This window comes from Vicugna pacos, chromosome 15 (assembly GCF_048564905.1).
Source record: "Vicugna pacos chromosome 15, VicPac4, whole genome shotgun sequence".
Taxonomy (NCBI): domain Eukaryota; kingdom Metazoa; phylum Chordata; class Mammalia; order Artiodactyla; family Camelidae; genus Vicugna; species Vicugna pacos.
The window spans coordinates 3,745,809-3,766,221 of record NC_133001.1 but is presented as its reverse complement, the minus strand read 5'-3'; the positions used below and the strand labels follow the sequence as shown (position 1 = coordinate 3,766,221).

Sequence of the window (20,413 nt, the reverse complement as noted above, 5' to 3'; positions counted from 1 at the left end):
AGGTCCACACACTGCGCGCATGGCACCGTGCGCAGCCTTCTCTGTGCAGCACGACGGGACAGTTAGCACCTCCGCTCTGCAGTGTTATCACCTCCTCCCTGCAGTTCACAGGCTTAACGCAGGTACATAACTAGCCCAAGTTCCTGGGGCTGGAGGATGCCAGAACCATGATTGGTCCAGAAGGTCTGACTCTAGAGCCCTTAACTTGGGAGTGAGTTATGAATGAATGAGTATTCTGGGATGTTATTTTGAGAAGAACCCCACATTACTATAGTCACGTGCACAGACAATGGCGCCATGATGACAAAGCATTTACTGGTAAAAGTCTCTCACAGCCTTTTTCGGTGACTGTCTGAGTGGCGCTAAGAATCCTGCTGCTCTCGGCAGGCACTGCCGCCTTTGACTTAGGGCCCAGGGCCCAACGCCAGGCATCAGCGTCCAGCTCGCCTGACTGGTTGGGAGATGCAGCCCCTCAGTATTTGCAGCGGCAGTGGCTTGTTGTGGGGACAATTTTGTACAACACGGGTGTTCTTTTAGGTGTATCTTTCTTCATCACTCCACATCGGCCCTGGGCAGCGAGTTCCCAGGGAGCAGAGCATGGATTCCCACGTGCGGCTGGGTGCCGTGGCTCCGCAGAGCTGCACCAGCGTCCCCTGGGTTCAGGCAGTGGGGTCGGCGGGGCCCTGGTGGGACAAGCCCACATCCAGACTGTTGCCAAGCCAGGGTGGCCAGAAGGCCAGCAGGGCCCATTTCTGGGATGCCTCCTTACTGGGATCACAACCTGCAAGGGAGGACCAAGGCCCCGTTTCACTCCTCTCTGCTCCTGTAATACAAGGGGGCTGCCTGGGCCACTAAGAGAATTTTCTGCTTTCAAAGCCTTATTCTCCAGGGCACTCCTGCCAGCCACCTCTCCTCCTGCCCCCTGGACCTGCTCCCTGCCTGATGCCCGGGGACATGGAGTTGGCAGGGGGACTGTGCAGCCCTCCATCCTGAGGAACCTGCTTATGAATCAGCTGACTGCGCCTGGGACAAAGGGACTCCATGAGCTGTGGGGACTCTGGGCTTCCCATTAACTCGTGCCCTTGCTGCTTCTCCCTGCGTTAGGGTCCTTGGGGCTGAGTTTTAGGGTTTTTTTTTTTAATAGGTTTGTAAGATTATAAGTGTGCAGCCCATGCTCACGAGCCTTTTCCAGTGCTGGTAGGCCCCTGACCCAGTGGGTATCAGGCCGCCATGAGTCAAATCAGGAGATGGCTGTGGGCCCAAAGGGGCAGGACCTGTTGGCCATGCCCAGGCCCACAACTGACCCCTCTCTGGGGCCTGAAGGAGCCCATCTTCACTGAGCTTATGAGAAACAATCATGTCTGTGCCCACAGGAGAGCCTCCCACCGAAGGGGAGTGGGTGGCAAAACTGTGGCGTCCACAGGATCTCTCTGCAGCGCTCGCCTCCACCTTCTGGGCCCTTTCTTCCTTTGTTGGCCACTGTGGGCTTCCGCCAGCCCTGTCCTCCCCAAACGCTCCCTCTCCACCTCTCTCTATGAAATTACCTCTGTCCCTTGCCCATCCCCTTGCTGTCCAGAGGGAAAGTGATCTGAAAAACTAATGCGTGTTAAATGTCAGATGTTAAAGACTAAGAAGAGCACGGAGGTGACCACCCCTGGGCACTGTCATTGTCAAAGTGGACTCGGGAGGAGTCAGCGTCTTAACTGCAGGGTGGACGTCATAACTGCAGAGGGTGGGACTGCCTAGGGGCAGAGGGCTCAGTTCCAGCATCTCTCACGTTGGACCCCACCCCCTCTGCCTGTTTGACCTTCCTGCCCTGGACAGACACCAGCCAGAGGGGCTGGAGGGAAGGCATTTCCAGAGTTTCAGGTGGAAAGGCTCAGAAGCTATGAGTTTCCCACGTGGTCCCCTAGGGGTGACTTGGGGGCACGGAAGTCTCCCACTGACTTGAAGTCATGGTCCTGGGGGTCCTGTCAACCAGGAAGCTGGTGGCAAAGAGAAAATAAGTCATGTCCACTCTGGCCATCAAGATGGCCTCGTTCCTCCCACAGCCACTCAAGGTGAAGGCAAAGAGGGAGGGCTGGGCGGCCAGAGTGTAAGACCCAAGACTCCTTCATGCTTGGGCTGCCGGAGGCTGGGGGATGAGGCCTGGTGTCCAGCAAACCTGGGCTCTCTTCTCTGACCCCTCAGCTCCCCTTAAGTCAAAGTTTCCACCCATCAAGGAATGTCTTAGGGGTCAAGTCATTGCCTGTTTCTTCCCATCTACAAAAGGCTTGGTTGGTCCCTGGGGTTAGCCAACGTTGAGTGTCCTCATCTGCAGACTAGGGGAGTGTTGGGTCATTTCCTTCAGTCTCTTAAACGCTGGGAAAATTTTTTATAAATTTAGCACCCCCTCCGCAGCACTCTGAAAGGGGGGGGGTGAGTGAGAGTGGAAACCACTGCCTGTGAGTATACATGGGTGTCTCTTGTCCCCCTCACTGACCAGCTGAAAAACAAATTCATGAAGAAGATCCCCAAGGACTCAGAAGCCTCCAATGTGCTGGTGGGCGAGGTGGACTTCCTGGACCAGCCATTCATCGCCTTCGTGCGTCTCATCCAGTCTGCCATGCTGGGAGGAGTGACCGAGGTGCCCGTCCCCACCAGGTGAGAGCCCTTGAAACCTGCCCACCACACCCACCCTTGGGTGGCCAGCTGTCCATGCACTCAGCCAGCACTGCTGTTGGAGACACCCCTAAAATGAAGACGAAAAATTAGGGAATTGGCCAGGGAGGGCAGTCTGACTCGGGAAGAGTTTAGAGCGTTTATTTAAGATAATCATAAAAAAGAAGCAGCCAACAGCTGGGCGAGATGCTGTTGGGGGGGCTCTGGGACACCAGAGTGCAGGGAGGGTGCTCAGGCGGGAGTGAAGAGGAATGTCTCCCAAAGCACATACGGGATTCAGAGGCGGGAAGGGACATGGTTATGGCCAGTTAAAAAGTGAAGAGTGCATGTTATTTAGGGCCAGAAAATCCTCTTCATCTGCTTCTATTTGTCCTTCTCACTTGCTTCCTCCTCTTCCTCCATCTTCTTGGCAGATTTTTGTTCATCCTGCTGGGGCCTTCTGGGAGAGCAAAATCTTACAATGAAATTGGCAGAGCCATTGCAACCCTCATGGTAGATGACGTAAGTGCTTGTGCTCCTGAATGTCATGGCTCCTGCATCAAACACTGCATGCGTTCACTCATCCAACAGGCACGTTTGAGCACCTGCTGTGTGCCAGGTCCTGTGCAGAATGTGAGGACTGTAAGAATGAGGGGATAGTTACTGCCCTTTAAGAGCACCAATCAAATGGGAGAGACAGGCCTATAATCCTAGTGTGAACCAGGTGCTGACTGCCCAGGTAGTCAGGGGGCCCTTTACACATGAGGGGGCTTTAAAGCTAAGGATGAGCAGGAGTTAGGTAGACCCAGCCCAAGCCTAGGAGGCAGGCATTCCAGGCAAAGAGAACAGGGGCCAAGGCTCGGAGACGGAGAAGCTGGATGAAGTGGTTTGATGTGGTCTCAGTATAAGATCTGTAAAGTCAGGAAACACTCTGGAGACAGTGTGAAATGATGCAGCCTGGCCCTCCAAAGATAAAGGGCCAGGATGTTACCAACAGATTTGAAATATCTGAGCTTCGCCAACTGGGCTCTGCACAGGTCTCCTAATGCGCTTGCTCCGTGGGAAACTGAGGGCAGAAAGGTTAAGTAACGCAACCCAAGTTGTCCAGCTGGTGCACCAGACCTGGCCTGCAGGTCCGCGAGGGGACCCAAGGCCTGCTGTTCCCACTGCACCGTATTTCACCTGCCACACCCTGTTCTCATCTCAGAAACTCGGAGCAGGTTGGCAGCAGGGGCGATGGTCCAAAGTGATTTTCTTTGCAAGTGTATGTGGTGAGCTTCCCGGGAGGTGGATGAGCGCAGACCTGTCTCCTCTCCTGTCTCTCGCTGCCAGCTCTTCAGCGACGTGGCCTATAAAGCCCGGAATCGGGAGGACCTGATCGCCGGGATCGATGAGTTTCTGGACGAGGTCATCGTGCTTCCCCCTGGAGAGTGGGACCCAAATATCCGAATCGAGCCACCCAAGAAGGTCCCTTCCGCCGACAAGAGGTGTGTGTGAACGAAGGGGCGGCAAGCGGGCAAGTGGTTCAGAGGGAACTTTCCATCTGTCTGTTTCCTTTTTTTGATTTGAAAGTTGTCAGCATACAGGGCTTTATACTTTTTTGTTCCAGTTACATTTTTTTTCTCTAAGGAAAAAAATCAGAAGCAAATATGCTGACTGTGCACATCTGTAAAATCTGAGTGACCTGTGTCACTGCATTGTCCTCTGTATTTTCAAGACAGCTGATGACTTGAGTTGGCGAGGTAAGGAGTGCTGAGCTATTCCCAGGGCTGGAGCCCCAATGTTCCCTGTCCCCTTTCTCCTTCCAGGAAATCCGTGTTCTCCCCGACTGAGCTAGGCCAGATGAACGGCTCTGTTGGGGGAGGCGGCGGAGGGGCCGCAGGGGGCGGCGGCGGCAGCGGCGGCGGCGGCGGCAGCGGCAGCGGCGGGGCCGCTGGAGGCAGCAGCGGGGATGACGGAGAGATGCCCGCGGTGCACGAGATCGGGGAAGAGCTCATCTGGACAGGAAGGTGCCCGTTCCAGGCCTGTCGGTGACGCCAGCTGGCTTAGATTTCTCTTCTCACCCACCTTTTGGGAACCCGCTCCCCTTCCCGCTGTCTGCAGCGCCCCCTCCCGGCCGGGGCGTCTGGCCACCGCTCTCTTCCTCCCCGCCCCTCAAAGCCCCTGCTGGATCCCGCGGAAGAGTTGCCTGGGGGGAGGGGGAAGGGAGAACCCGCGCCCCATTGGGGGAACGCAGGCTTTTCTCAGGGCTCCCTTCCAGGGATGCCAAAATGAAGTATTTACAGATTGGGTGGCTTAAACCGCAGAAATGGATTCTCTCGCAGTTCGGGAGTCCAGAAGTTCCAAATCAGGCAGGGCAGGCTCCCTCTGGGACTCTGGGTGGAATCCTTCCTCGCCTCTCCCCAGCTCCTGGTGGTGGCCGGCAGCCCTTGGGGTTCCGTGGCTTGCCGCTGCCTCACGCCCATCCCTGCCCGTGCTGCCACACGGTGTTCTCCCTGTGTCTCTGCCTTCCTATAGCGTTTCCTCTCCTTATGAGGACACCAGTCATGGATCAGGGCCCCCTCGAATGACCTCATCCTAACTTGTTTTCACGTACAAAGACCCTGTTTCCAAATAAGGTCAAAAGCACAGGTTTGGAATTTTGATGTATCTTTTTGGGGGACACAATTCCATCCATGACAGTAACTTTTGAAATTTTTTGCACCTTATGTTTCCTAGTCAATCCTCACCCCCCACTTTTTTTTTCTAAAGAAAGCAAGAGAAATTTTTCCTGCCTTGGGTTTCTTTGCCAGCTCTTGAAATAACTTGGGTTGATCTGAATTTAGGAAAGGACATGATCCCGAAAGCTCTGTGTAAATCATGACTTTGAGAAGGGAGTCATGTTTTATATGCCCTTGGCTCTCCAGCAGCCACCGGTTCCCAAGTGGAGGCAACTTGACTCACCCCTGCCCCCATCCTCACCCAGGAGACATTTGACAATGTCCAGACACATTTTTGTTTGCACGACTGGACGGGAGATGCTACTGGTCTCTAGAGGAGAGGGGCCAGGGATGCTGCTCAGCATCCTCCAATCCAGGAGGACTTCCTCCCCACAGCAAAGGCTGATCCAGTCCAAAGTGTCAATAGTACCAAGGCTGAGAAACGCTACTCCATGCTAAGCACACATCAGGAGCTATGGAGACTGGCATCCCCGATAAACACTCTCCCTAAACCTAAAATTCCCCACTCGTCTGTTCCATGAAACCAAGTAACCAGTTACAAGGTTCAGAATCTGCCCTTAATGAATCTGTTACAAACCAGGATGTCTCCGTCTCCGGAAGTTGGACACACCTGTGTTTACCAAGCACAGGTACACTGCGGGTGATCAGGGACGTGAGGATGGCCTTCTGTGGACCCCAGGATTTCCATTCCCTGTGGAATGTTGGGTTGACCCCAAGATATATTCCCACAAGGGCTTCCCTCTCCCACCCAGGCTGTTTATGACCATTCTTCCCAGTGGGGATGGTGCCAATCACAGTCCTCCAGTCTAAAAAGAGAATTGTCCCCTGGTCTTAAATGTTCTGGTGGAACGATCCCTTTCCCCTCCCCCACTAGTCAATTTCCCTTCCTCACTCCAGACTCTGTAGCCCCGGCGCCAGTAGCCCTGGCCCCGCCGTGGTGTCTGTGGTGAGAAAGCAGTCTCTGGGCCTGTCTCAAGCAGGTTCTTCGGTGGCCTGTGTCTGGATGTCAAGAGGAAGCTGCCCTGGTTCCCCAGTGACTTCTACGATGGCTTCCACATTCAGTCCATCTCTGCCATCTTATTCATCTACCTTGGCTGCATCACCAACGCAATCACCTTTGGTGGGCTTCTGGGGGATGCCACTGACAATTACCAGGTGTGTGTGAGCTGGGGCCATGAGTGCAAAGCTCAGAAAAGCCTGCTGCCACCGAAGGGTGGTAAGGAGTTCATCCCGTAATCCCAAAACTACGGTTTGGTTTTCGTCTACCATCCAGGTTCAGACCATCGCTTTTGGTAATCCTTTACCCTTCAAAAAATAATAACAAGCTGACATAATTAAAAGATCTAAAGCTATATCATGTTGCTAGAGATGAAATTTAAAGATGATGTAAATAGATCAGATGTTTATGGGGAATCATCTGCTTTGTTATTCGATACTTTTCCCACTGATGCTTCAGTGAATTTAATCAACCCAATTAATCGAGTTACTAATGGTGGAAACTTCTTCCCGTAGTTTTTTAAAAAAACTAACCTTAAATTCTTAGCTTGAAGTTGAGATATTTTAGAAAGATAATAAACCACTACCATGGCAACAACACACGTCTCCCTGGGGAAAATAAGGGGCTTCTCCAATGGGGGCCTTCAGGATAGAATCACTGGAAAGCTTAGATCACCAAGGTGAAGACCCATTTTTCCAGATAAACTGAGATGAATGCCTGTCTCCAGCCCACACCAATCTGGTTCAATACCCAGCTGCCTCCTGGACACATCCATGTAGCTGCCCTTTGGGATATCCCAGCTCATAGGGACGTTATCTTCCCTCCAAACCTACTGTTCCTCCCTGCCAATGAGCAATGATACCGTGGTTGACCAGCTATTCACACATCATCCTTGGCTCATAAACCCCAGCTTCCACGAGTAGCCCTCATGATATGGTCCTGCTTGCCTCTCAAGCCTCATCTCCCTGTGTTCCCTTTCTCAGATTCCTGCCCTCCTCATTCGTTCTGCATTCTGGTTCCCATCCACCCTGATCGTCTTTCAGTTCTTCAAAGGCGTGCTCCCTTCCAGCTCCAGCCTGTGTAAACACTGTTCCCTCTTCCTGAGACATTCTTTCTCATCATTCCACTTACCCTGTTCTCCTTGTCAAGTCCCTGCTCGATTCTGGGGCCTCAGCTTCCATGTATCTGCCTCCTGGGAGGCTTCCCTGATTATGCCTTCACTCCTACTGTGTGCTCCTATGACACCCTCACCTTATCCCAGCTTACTACACCCTTGACAGTGGTTCTGAACAAGAGATGATTTTGACCCCTAGGAGACATCGGGTAACGTCTAGAGATAGCTTGGACTGTTATAACTGGGAGGTGAGGTGATGATGCTGGCATCTTGTGTGTAGAGGCCAGGAACACTGCTAAACATGCTACAGTGCACAAGACAGCCGTCCACCGCAAAGAATTACCTAGCCTGAAATGTCAGTGGTGCTGAGGTTGAAGAACTCTGCTGTATGGAAATTGCCAGGTTACTTGTCTGTTTCTTGCACTAGATGCGTGATCTTGTTGACTCATGGGTCCTCAGTATCTAGCACAATGCTGATACATAGTAGGCCCTTAATGGATTTTGAGTGAATGAATGGACTGACCTCTAAGAGCACCTAACATGTTTGAATGAATAAATAACTGGCTGGACGAGTGGGCTGTCCTCTGGAAGTAGAAGGGGCATGGAACAAACACAACCATTGGCGGCCCTGTTTTCTAGGCCAAGGGTGCCAGATGGAAGTCATGTAGGAAGTAAAATTAGAATGTGATGCTGGCAATTGTGGGGAGTCGTGGAGTCAGAGTTGGGGAGCAGAACTTGGGGAGGAGAGGGCCTAGAACAAAGGGTGAGCGCTGTGGCCTGGGCCCTTGGGAGATAACTGGGTTCTGGCCTGTCTGAGAGGCCCCTTCTCGCGCCTCTGCTGAGCCTCGCACTCCTCTTGCCCCCAGGGAGTGATGGAGAGTTTTCTGGGCACCGCCATGGCTGGCGCCTTGTTCTGCCTCTTCTCAGGGCAGCCTCTTATCATCCTCAGCAGCACAGGGCCCATCCTCATCTTCGAGAAGCTCCTCTTCGACTTCAGCAAGTAGGTGCCCCTCGATGCTCCCGAGCCTGCTCTCACACCTGGGGAGTATGGGAGGCCGGGGTAGGGGCAGAGCCCCACGGGGAGGCAGGGGTGAAAGCTGTCTTTACCTATAGGAAGCCCTGCCGCGTGGTCCCTCCTGACTCCGTCTGCTCCCTGCCACCTTAGCGCACGTTAGCACGGCCCAGAGGGAGAAATCCAGGCAGGACAAGAGGAGAGAATTCGCGCCACTCTGCTCATTAGCAACTATGACTTGAAAGTCAATGCAGTGAATAAAGTCTCAAGCTGGAGGCTGGAAGGCCGCAGCCTGACTCGGGCAGCTCTGGGCACAGCTGATTCGCCTATAGCATGAGCCCATTTCTGAGGCCTGCTCCAGCTCTGTCATTCTGAAATTCCCTGTTTGTCATTCACCCTGGGTGTTTGTTACCAAATACATAAGAACTGAAGTGTGTGAGGATCTTCCCGCCACCGCGTGAGATCCTTCCCCAGAATTCTCAAAGACCAGACAACCCCACCCCAAAATTGTCCCTGTCCCCAGTCCTCTTGAAGCTCCTAGGAGGGTATCTGTGCCACAGGAGGGGCAGATGAGCCACTCAGGGTGGGTCTGGGGAGCCGAGCACAGTCAAGAGCCCTGGGCTGGAGGCCCTTCACTTCTCTCTGCCTTCCAGAGGCAATGGCCTGGACTACATGGAGTTCCGCCTCTGGATTGGCCTACACTCAGCCGTCCAGTGCCTTATCCTGGTGGCCACAGATGCCAGCTTTATCATCAAGTATATCACCCGCTTCACTGAGGAGGGTTTCTCCACCCTCATCAGCTTCATCTTCATCTACGATGCCATCAAGAAGATGATCGGTGCCTTCAAGTACTACCCCATCAACATGAACTTTAAGCCTGACTCCATCACCACCTACAAATGCGAGTGCGTCGCCCCGGATGCAGGTGACCGGTAACCCCAGAGGTACCCTGGGCCCTCACCCACCACCCGTTCCCCCCACCCCATCCCCCAGCTCTCTGCTCAAAGGCAGGAGAATAAGCCTGCTTTGAGGGGGCTGTTCAGCCAAGGGCTTATTGCCCCAAAGGGTCAAATACAGGGTCTTAAACCAGTTTTTGGAAGGAAACCAAGGGGACAGGAGCTTTAATGAGGGTCGCAATACCAGAGCCCAGGGTTATAATCAGGAGGGAGCAGTGGTAGTGATACCCCAGGTAGGGACGAAGCCATGCTTTACCTCAGTGTGGGGTGATGTGGAGGCCACACCTGTCAGGAAGGCTGCTCAGGGTTCCTGCTCCAGGCCAGAGGTAGATCTGATGGGGCCTAAAGTCCCTCCCAGCTCCCTGAGTGCATGACATGTGAGCTCTCCCTGACATACCACTGCCAACGTGTTCACACCAGAGGGATGAAGATCTCAACAGATGGGGACATGTCCAGGGTGGAGGGCTGGTCAGGCTGGAAGAGGGCCTGGTAATCATGTCATTGAAGAATGGTTGGAGAACCTGGGGTTATTCAACCTCTTAGAGAGGTGAGAGAGGACTGTCATGTCACAGAGGGGCTGGATTCACCCTGTGTAACTGTACGAAGCAGAGCAAGGGCTGAGGAGCAAAAGCTCCAGGGAGCCAGATGCTGGCTGAATTCAAGAAAAAACTTACAGTGGTGGGAGCAAACCATCCTGAAAGGTATTGGCCCCCTTGAGTGGTAGCAAGCTGCTTGGACACTACCTGGATGTCCATCTGCCAAAGGTATTGCAAGAATGATTCTGGCTCTGGGTGGGAGGCTGAATCAACCAACTGGTCAACCCGACAATACTCAGTGCCATTCCTGTGGGGTTTCCTTCTGACCAAAAAGTGTCATCTGTAAAGTTAGGGCTTCCCATAGATGAACCACCGGTTTCCTTCATGGTCATAATCATGCCCCTAAGAGCTTTCAGTGGGATGTGCCCAGGGTGCCCAGGATGCTATGGTACAGGGGTTGGAGAGCTGTCCACGTTACCTGCTCGCACCACCAGGCTGGACTCACAGAGCAAACAGGTCCAGAGACCCCCAAGGTCACACCAAACCTGTCTCCCTAGCTATAAAGAGGGCTGTCAGTGCTGGCCCTGCCAGTGTCATGGAACACTTGTGAGGTTTTCATGTCTATCCTCAGATTGGGTTGGAGTTTGACATAAGTAGATTCTGTGCCGTTCAGCACCTAAATACATACTATTGATAAAATATTGATAATAAGTCAACCAAAAATATATGTTGCACAAATATTGTGCACACTACTTTAGACCTTGTAAAGGTAAATGTAGTTTTGGTTGTGCCCTTCCACCCTCTGTCACTGAATTTGTAAAGCTGTTGAGACTTAATTTTTTCTTTCCTTTTATTTCTATCATTAATTTTGAGTTATTCCATTATAATCCAGCACAAGACGAAGCTGTCCTTTGTCCTGGGCCAGAACATGTTGCTTGCCCAGGGGACTGAGGAATCCTATGTGCCATCTCTTGTTGTCCCCCTCCAGAGCAAATCCCGTCTCTGTGGGCCAAGCCGCATCCATCAGGGCACTCCCGTTTTCTGCTCAGACCCTCTGGCCTGAGGAGCCACTGTGCCGAACACAGATGTTCCCACAAACATGGCTTTTGGAAGTACATGTCCCTTGATCTCGTTCAGAAATGGTCCACATTCTGGGGGCATAGGTGGAGCTTTGGCCATTTTGAGAATCATTTTTCCACAAGACAAACCAAGGAGAGGGGTGCCCAAGGAGCAGGGGATGTACACATAAGAGCGTATAAGGTAGGATTTGAGGACCATAAAAAAATCCACCTGCCTCTAAGTAGCATCTCCTCTGGCCTCACCCAGGTGCCTAATGTCACCTCATTCTTTTGGGTCATACTGTTGCCATGGTTCTCAAAGTGGGGTCCCCGGTAGCAGCATCCACCCGTCTGGGAACTCGTTAGAAATGCACATTCTCAGGCCCCACCGCAGACCTGCTGAATCAGGACTCGGGTAGAGTCTGCTGTCTATGGACAAACCTCCCAGGTGATTCTCACACATGCTTAAGTTTAAGAACGACTGCTCTGTTCAACCCAGTCATTGTTAGCAACCAACCCTAGTGAGATTCGATTTTCAGTTTCTTCATGGAGAGCTTTGATTAGGAGACCAAGAAAAGGAAAATTCGAGATGTTCTGGAGACTGGAGAGGGGGCTGTTGACTGAGGAAGCTCTCCTCCCTGGTCCGCGGGCCACTTGCTTACTAACTGCTCCGTAACCTTAGTGTTACTGCAATTTGATTACAGCGCACTGTCACTCTGTGTCACTCGCTGTCATAAGAGCTTGTTTGGGGGCACTCCTTTTAACTTCATCTTGTTTCCATTGTAACTGATTTGTATTCTGTTTATGGCTGCTGCACACACTGACTGGGCTGCTTTCAATCCCAAGTGAGTACCGCTTTGTAAACACTAGAATTTTTCAATATTTGATACTTGGACACTTTCTGGGAGTTTTCATGCTACAGTTCTTCCTTCTTCAGCTCAAAGTGGCTTTCAGATAAACCCTACAGAGTTCTCCATATGAAAGAGTGGCTAAGCCTAAGCAGAAGACGGCAAGGGGATGTCTGGTCCGGCGACCTTGGGCAGTGGAAGGGCATCTGCCCTCGCCAGGCTCAGGCACTGGCCGGCAGTCCTGTAGCATCTGCGTGGGGAGCCCCGAGCAGCCTTCTTGCCCCGCTTCTCTGCTCCGCTGTTACGTGTGCATCGTGTTCCTTTGGTTGCCAGTGTGAGAAAAAGCAGCGGATAGATGGCGCTGATTTCTCTTAAGTGAAGCGTTCTTCAAAATAATTGTAACAGCAGGGAGTATACAGCTCAAGGGGTAGAGTGCATGCTTAGCATGCATGAGGCCCTGGGTTCGATCCCCAGTACCTCCTCCAAAAACAGATAAACCTAATTACCTCCCCCCTCCCCCCACCAAAATAAAAAATAAGTAAATAATGTAATAGTAAATGAAACACTTAATTAAACAAAAAGAATAATTATAACAAACCTCTGAGTTTGTAGACCTTCCCTGGGTCAAGACCAAATTCCTTAGCCACTCCCAGCCTCACTGGCCCGGAAGTGAGCCACACAGAAGGACCCTGTGATCCATTGTCCTGTGACAGTTTGTTGGAGGTTAAAGGAAGCTTCAAGAATGGCTTCTTCTTCCCTCTGGGTTCCTAACCACAGCCAGCAGGAGCCAAACGAGGCCTGCAATGCATTTCAGGTTACTGCCAGCAAACTGGCTGGGCCTCCTCCCTCCCTCCTCAGATCGGCTGCGGAGGAAGAGCTTAGTGAGCCTTCACTTGGAGGAGGAAGGCAAGGAGGAGCTGGCCACGTGGTGCCGGAGCAAGAGAGAGGGCAACCAGCGGCTCTCCAAAGCTGCCTTTGCCATGAATGGCCGCAGCCCCCAGGGAGGGGATTTCAGTTCCTCTCAACTCGTCTCATGGCCCCAGAAGGGCACCCTCCTCTGCTCCACTTACACAGGGACACTGAGGCTGGGGCAGGGGCACGCAGACAAGGGGTGTGGAGTAAACAGCTGAGAGCAGCATCTTTGGGTTTCTGATTCTCCTGCAGATCCTGGACACAAGTTTAATTTTCCTCAGCTTGCATTTAAGGGGCAAATTAGGGAAGATAACCTACAAGTTTTTACAGGCCCAGATGACCTGAAAAAAAAAAAACACATATGCACAGAGCAGAAGAGAAGGGAGGTGTATATGAGGGGAGCCGCGTAGGGAAGGAAGCTTGCTGTGTAGGGTGCGGAGGTGCCCTCTACACATCCCGCCTGGGATGTTGGGAAAATGGCTCCTCCAAGTGCAAGTTGTGTGACCTTGGGCGATGGGCAGGTTACTCAGCCTCTCTGGGCCTCAGTTACCTCATCTTTAAAAGGGGGAGACTTCTTAGGGATTTATGAACTTAGCAAGGTGACGTGTGTAGGGGTTTGGGCACAGTGCAGGGCAAAGAGGAAGTTCTTTGAAAGTGTTCTTTACGTCTAAGAACGCAGACGTCGGTCAAGTGGCTGGTGGGGATTCACGAGGCACATTATTCACCAACTGTGTTAGCGTTTTGTCTTGGCGACAGATTCCTTACTTCAGCTTTTAAAGCCAGCCCTTCTGCATCAGGCAGGAGCTGTCCTAACCGGGCCCAGCTAGTCTGTCCGAGCCATGGCCCGGGCTCCCTCCCACAGCCCTGCCCTCCCGGGGCCAGGTGAGGAGAGCTGCTGCCCTCACAGTGAGAGCCAGTCCTTGGCGCTAAGGAACTGGATGGAGATGGGGAAGGGGCGTCCGGGGGTGTCACAGGCTGCTGACCCTGCCCCATGTCCTGTGCTCCTCCACAGCGAATACATCCTCATTCAATGCTTCAGCCACGCTGCCACCAAACACCAACACTTCTCTGGTAAGTCCTCTCTTATGCCAGACATTCGAGAGCTTTTGTTTGTGGGGAGAGAGAAGAATGGGGAGACTGAGACCATCTTGTTGTGACCCAGACTGACAGAGGTCAGCCCCACTGCACACCAGGGTCACCTGCAGAGCTGTGTATATGCAAATTTTTATTTTAAGAGTATGCTGTCAAAATCCCATGTTGTGTCATTCTATTCAATCCATGTGCGTAAATCTTGCCCCCCCGCATACACACACGCACACGCACACACACACACACACACACACACACTCACACGCACACATCCACAGGACGGGAGGCAGAGGTGAGGAATGCTAAGCAGGGCTGTACAAAGCTGTCCACAGTTTCCCATCCATCTTTCTGCCTTCTTCCTTACCTTTCCACTTAGGACTCCCAGTTCCTACCAAAGCGATGCTACTTCCCAGCCCTGGAAGGTTTACTAAGGCTCCCCCCTTCTCTGAAGCTGCTCTGTCCTTTGCACTCATGAGTCCCCGTGGGCCCCAGCTCTGCTCTGCCTTTTCCAGTCATGACGAGCAGTGGCCCTCAGGAGACAGCGCCTAGACTAAGTGGCACTGACGACGGTGGAAGTCCGAAACCAGGGGAAGGGTAGCACCTGGGCAGCCTTGAGGGGAGACTCGGGACTTCAGTGTCCCTAAGGTTGCTCCTTAGGTTACCCCTGCACAGGCAGCTGACTGCTCAGTGGCCATTTAACCTAAGATTTTTCAAATATCTGATTTTGAGGGAGGAAAAATGGAATCAGTCAGTGCCTGTGTCTGAATACTTACTACGTGTAAGGGCTCCAAAGACAGCTAAGACACAGATGTGGCCTCTGCCCTCCCACCTGCTTGTAATGTGCGTGTGGGAGGTTAACCTGAAGGGTAAGGGGCAGCACAAATAGAGTCAAACACAGGTCGAATGCATCCGTCCGGTGGTGGAGGCACAGCGTACTCTGCAGATGGGAGAGGAGTGCCTCCTAGAGGAAGTAGAACACGATGTGGGCTTGAAGGTTGGGAAATTTGGTCCCATAGAGAAAAGCACAATCCAGGCCGAGGGACCAGCATAGACAGAAGGGCACGAGAGGAAAAGCAGGAAAAGTGTTCTGAGGACAGTGGGTGGACCAGTCCTGCCGAGACAGAGGGAGAGTGGGGCATCACACAGGGAAGTCACGAGAGAGAAGCCAGGGTGGAGACGCTGGACCAGACACGGCGGCGATGGAGGCTTCAGTGACTGAGGGAGGCAGCTGACGGTCAGTAGATGCTGTGGCTGTCTCTTCCTGTCCGATCTTCATCTCCAGTCCTGAGCTTTTCCACAGCATGGTGGTCTCAGAGTTCCAAGAGGGTGAGAGCGAAAGCTGCAAGGCTTCTTGGGGTCTGGGCTCAGAACCTCTCAAAGCCACTGCCTCCCCATTCTATTGGTCTGTTGGTCTAAGCAGGCCTAGGGCCAGCCCAGATTCAAAGAGGTAAAGAAATAGACTTCACCTTTGGATGGGAGTGCGTTGCTGTCACATTGCAAAGGAATGTGGACACAGGGAGCCATTCACTGGGGACCGTTATTATGTCAAACTACCACACTTCTTTTAATGCACGCATATGTTATGGCTACTTGCAAGCATCTGTTTACTTCATTATGAAGGTTCCAGAATATTTGCACATTAATTTTTCAAATTATATATTAAGTTTTATTATACATTTCTCTCCTTTTATTACACTTAGAAAATATACCTATGAATATACATATGTGAATATACATATATGAATGGATGTACATATATACTTAGGAACATATATATGGGACTATATACAGAAATATGCATATGTAGAAATATATATTATGTATATTAGTTATATATATACATATGTGTGTGTGTGTGTATATATACAATTCTTTTGTTTGCCCTGGCTTTTAAGCATCTGGGACACCAAAGGGCAAGTGACTGAAGTGACTGACCCAAGAGAGTCTGATAAGGGTGGGTGGGTGTGAGCCCCAATATGTAGAAGGCTGTGCATAGGTGAAGGAAGAGGGAGGGTAAATGTGAGACACGAAGGAGGTGCAGACAGGGCCCATGGTTGATTGGCTGGGATGGGAGCCAGTCCTGGGCTGAGGATGGAGTCCCACCCTCTGCGCTTTTCCCCCTCACTCACAAAGCAGGACATCCTAGAACACAACGAAGAAACACGTGTCAGCTCCTAATCTTCCCCAGGAGCCTCCTGCTTGTCATTCCTTGAAGCAACTTGTCCCCAAGAATGTCACTCTGTTGCTGGGGGCCACCATGGCGCAGGAGGGCTGGGGCCCCTCTGAGGGTGGGAGGGGTGTAGGGGCTGCCTGGGGACTGTGGAGGGAGGGACTCACAACTGACCTGCTGGGAAGGCCCTGACCATTTCTCTCCTGTCTTGGTCCCCAAGTACAACCCCCTTAACCTCACAGCGCTGGACTGGTCCCTGCTGAGCAAAAAGGAGTGTTTGAACTATGGTGGGCGCCTACTCGGGAACTCCTGCCAGTTTATCCCAGACCTGGCACTCATGTCCTTCATCCTTTTCTTCGGGACATACTCCATGACCCTGACCCTGAAGAAGTTCAAATTCAGCCGCTATTTCCCTACCAAGGTATGTTCAGCCTCCAGTTAGGAGGGAGCCTACGGACAGACAGCTCACAGGGAAGCCCCCTCGGGGAGTCTGAGAGGGTGCTGGTCCATCGGCTGGGATGGACACCACATCAGCTCTGGCTCGCTGAGGCTTTTTCACATTAAGAGCACAGACTTGAGTCAGAGAGAACTGGGTTCCCTTGTCAAGGCCCCACAGCAGCGCTCGGTATTGTCAGACTTTTGTCTTCAGCCTTTCTGTGCAGTAGTATACTGTGGATTTTTTTTCCCATTTTATTTCCCCGATGACTAATGAAGTTGAAAATCTTATCATGTGTTTATTGGCCGTATGGCCATCTGACTTTCTTCTTCTAAGTGCCAGTTTAAATCTGTTAACACGTTCTCAACGGGGTTGCCTGTCTTTTTCTTTCTGATTTGCAGTTCTTTACATATTCCAGATAGAAACCGTTTTTGTGATCATATGTGTTACAAATATCTTCTCCTGCTGTACGACTGGCCTTTTTACTCGCTTAATGGTATCTTTTGATTAATAGGGATTCTTAGTTTTGCTGTAATCAAATATATCAAATTTTTCCTCAAGGAAAATATTAGCTAGAAGATATTCTCCTATGTTATCCTTTAAAAGCTTCGTTGCTTTTCCTTTCATGTTAGCTCTCTAATCCACCAGAAGTACTTTTGACATATAGTAAGAGACAGAGTGTGTTTCTTTGTTTTTTATTTAGATAGCCAGTTGTTTCAGCACTTTTTTTAAAAAAGACCGTCTTTTTGATCATGGTTTCCAGGGGTTTGGGGGGAGGGAGGGAGGGAGGGAGGAATGAATAGATGGAGCACAAGGGATTTTTAGAGCAATGAAATTATTCTGTGTGATACTATAGTGGTGGCTACATGTCATTATGCATTTGTCAAAGCCCATAGAATGTACAGCATCAAGAATGAACCCTAATGTAAACTATGGACATTGGTTGATCATACTGTGTCCATGCTGGTTCATCGATTGCACCAAATATGTCACACTGATGAGGGATGGTGAGGGTAGTGGAGTGTATATGTGTGGGTGGGGAGGGCTATGTGGGAACTCTATATTTTCTGCTCAGTTCTGCTGTCAAGCTGAAACTGCTGTAAAAAAAAAAAGTCTATTAATTTAAAAAAGGAAGAAAAAAAAGGAAAAAAGAAAAAAGAGATCATCTTTTCCCCACTGCTCTGCAGTGCTTCCCTTGCCATATGTCAAATGTTCACATATGATGGGATCTGTTTCTAGGTTCTTTATTCTGTTTCACTGGTTTGTCCATATGCCAGTTTCACAGCATTCATTTCTAAAACTGATAATAAGTCTGTGTATCTTATAAGCCAAACTTTCCGTATTTGTCCTTCTTTTTCGTTGATGCCTTGGCCCTTTGCATTTCCACATACATTTTAGAATCATCTTAAATTTCACCAAAATAAAAACTTGTTGGAATTCGGATAGAATTATATTGACTCTAAGTATCAATCTGGGGAGAATTTACTCCTTTCAAATTCTGAATATGGTATACCTTGCCATTTATTTAGGTGTTTATTTCTCTCCATAATGTTTTATAGGTTTTGGTCTTGAGGTGCACATTTTTTATTAGATTTATTCCTAGGTATTTGATTTTGTCTAGCCTATGGAAAATGCTAACCATTATTTTAATTTTCTTTTATGTGGCTAGAATATAATGTTTGTTAATCAAACATTATTTGCATATGTGAGCAACAGGTATGAAATGGAGCACTCGGAAGAATTTTAGCAACTCTCTTCTACCATAAATCCCATGAGCACTCTCCCAGAGCCTTCATAAATAAATATTACTACTACTATCAATAATGATGAAGATGAAGAAATCTTTGATATGAATAATTGAATTTTTTCCAATATTTTGTAAAGATCAACCAAAAGGCTCTTTAGGAAGCTTTACAGTATACAAACTGAGTGAAAAATAGTGTACTTGTAACACAAATGCATCCTCAAGACTGAGTGGGTGCACTGTTATTTCTTAAGGTAGGAGGGAATTCACAGCTCTTTATTACATCCATCTTTAGGTTAGGCTGGACCATGTGAAATTGCCTCTATTTGACAGTTTTTACCTCCCAAAAATGGCAAATCCGTATGGTTTAATGTAATAATGTTTTGATCCGGATGCTAGGACTATGGTAAAAAAAGCCAGTGTAAACCTAGCACACTGCTTGGTTCTGCTGTGACCAGTATTTTATATAATCGTAATAATGGAAAGCTGCTACTGGTTTTCAACTTTTAGAATCAAATTCTAGATAAAACACAGAAGACATGTTCACAGAAGATGAGCATTCTCAGCTTTGACAATGTACAGCTCACAGTGAGGAGTCACAAGATGGAAGGGGGGGGAAGGATGGGGAGGACAGGACAGCAAGCCTGAGGGGGAATGAGAGATATTGGTAAAAGTTCGTGGAAAAGAGATTTAATTATGTAACTTGAAAGGGCAAAGGAAAACCCATAGAAGGAGTTTAAAAATAACTGTCAAAAGAAAAATGCCATACGATATCACTTACATGTGGAGTCTAAAAAAAAAAAGACACAAATGAACTACTTATTATTTAAAACTTAGATGATTGATTTCTTGAATATGTGTAACTATATTTGACTGTCCTTTATGAGTGCATTACTGCATTCTGTTGATTCTTGTAAATAAATAAAAATAAAAATAACTCTCAAAGATTGGGAATGAGGAGAGGGCAGGAGGGATAGTGCAAGTAAGCTAAATCTTTATCAACAGACAGTGCCTTCAATTAGTAAATCAGTATAGAGAAGTATAACATGTTAGTTAATGACCCAGAGGAAGCCACCCAAGCAACTAAAGTCATGCAGACAGAATGGGTGTATCTGGAAAGGGGGACCAGAGTGAAGAAAAGTGAGGAAGGGGACTATGCTTTTTACATTATGTGGGGGTTTAATTGATTATATATGTTGATTAACAATTTTAAAGGGGCGTAGGGGGTACAGGGAATGAATTAAATGTGCTGTCATCTGCCCTTGTGCTCCCTAACCTCTTCCCCCGTTGTTCTCCAGAATTTGCTATCTCTGAAGAGATACAGAAAAGATGGCAAGATAGAAGGTGAGGTCTAAAACCTGGCCTAGGATGGGCCTCCTAAAACAGGGAAGCAAGAGGTGAAGGACTTAGTGGACAGAAGGTCTGAGAGGAGCCACGGGTCCCCAGCAGAGTTAGGGGCCTCGCTCCTGGCCCAGGTGCCAGTGCGACAATCTGTCACACGTTTTTCGAAGCTAGGATTTCCTTCAGAGTTCAGCCCTTACCCTCACTACCCCGATGGGTGACCCAGTTCAGTCTGTCACCCCAGAAAATGTCTTCAGCAATGGCAGCCATGCCACATGAATAACAACAATCCCCACTTTTTTTTTTGAAAGCGAAATTCTTTTACTAAGTCAACAAATATTAACTGATCATTTACTTTGCGCCATGCTCTGTTCTAACTACTAGATATTGAATGCCGAGTGACATAAACATGGTCCCTGCTCTGGTGGAGAACGCACTTTAAAGGGGAATGAATCCCACTTTGACTAATTCTTGCCAAGCCCTCTGAATGTGTCGCAGCTCACATGTGCCTATGAGGCAGGTGCTGTCATACCTCCATTTTACAGAGGAGGAAACTGAGGCCCCAAGGTCACCCAGCTGGCAAGAGCAGAACCAGGATTTGAACCTGGGTCTTCTGACTCGGGAGCTTAGGCTCTTAACAGCTCTCCTCTGGGCAGGCGCTTGTCTGACTTGCTCATCTCTGTTTTTTTGCAGGTTCGGGCCCTGGTAGCCGACTTTTCTATCATCTTCTCCATCCTGCTGTTCTGTGGAATCGACGCCTGTTTCGGCCTGGCAACCCCCAAGCTGCTCGTGCCCAGCGTCATCAAGGTCTGCCCCCAGCGCCTGCCCTGGCGTTCTCTC

At 50.0% G+C, this 20,413-nt stretch overlaps 1 protein-coding gene across 8 annotated transcripts in view; it reads left to right on the top strand.

The window, feature by feature from the left end:
• LOC102542786 (electrogenic sodium bicarbonate cotransporter 4) overlaps positions 1-20,413 on the top strand; it is a 100,117-nt gene that overhangs the window by 59,982 nt on the left and 19,722 nt on the right. For all 8 annotated transcript variants that reach the window (XR_012058880.1, XM_072937482.1, XM_072937483.1 and 5 more), the window contains 10 exons: positions 2,486-2,643; positions 3,075-3,162; positions 3,973-4,127; positions 4,449-4,649; positions 6,341-6,515; positions 8,338-8,471; positions 9,137-9,408; positions 13,806-13,864; positions 16,273-16,473; positions 20,267-20,380. Coding sequence is in view for 7 of the 8 variants with exons in the window: in XM_072937482.1 (XP_072793583.1) it covers positions 2,486-2,643; positions 3,075-3,162; positions 3,973-4,127; positions 4,449-4,649; positions 6,341-6,515; positions 8,338-8,471; positions 9,137-9,408; positions 13,806-13,864; positions 16,273-16,473; positions 20,267-20,380 (1,557 nt within the window). In the remaining variant the exon portion in view is untranslated. The remainder of the gene's footprint in view (positions 1-2,485; positions 2,644-3,074; positions 3,163-3,972; positions 4,128-4,448; positions 4,650-6,340; positions 6,516-8,337; positions 8,472-9,136; positions 9,409-13,805; positions 13,865-16,272; positions 16,474-20,266; positions 20,381-20,413) is intronic.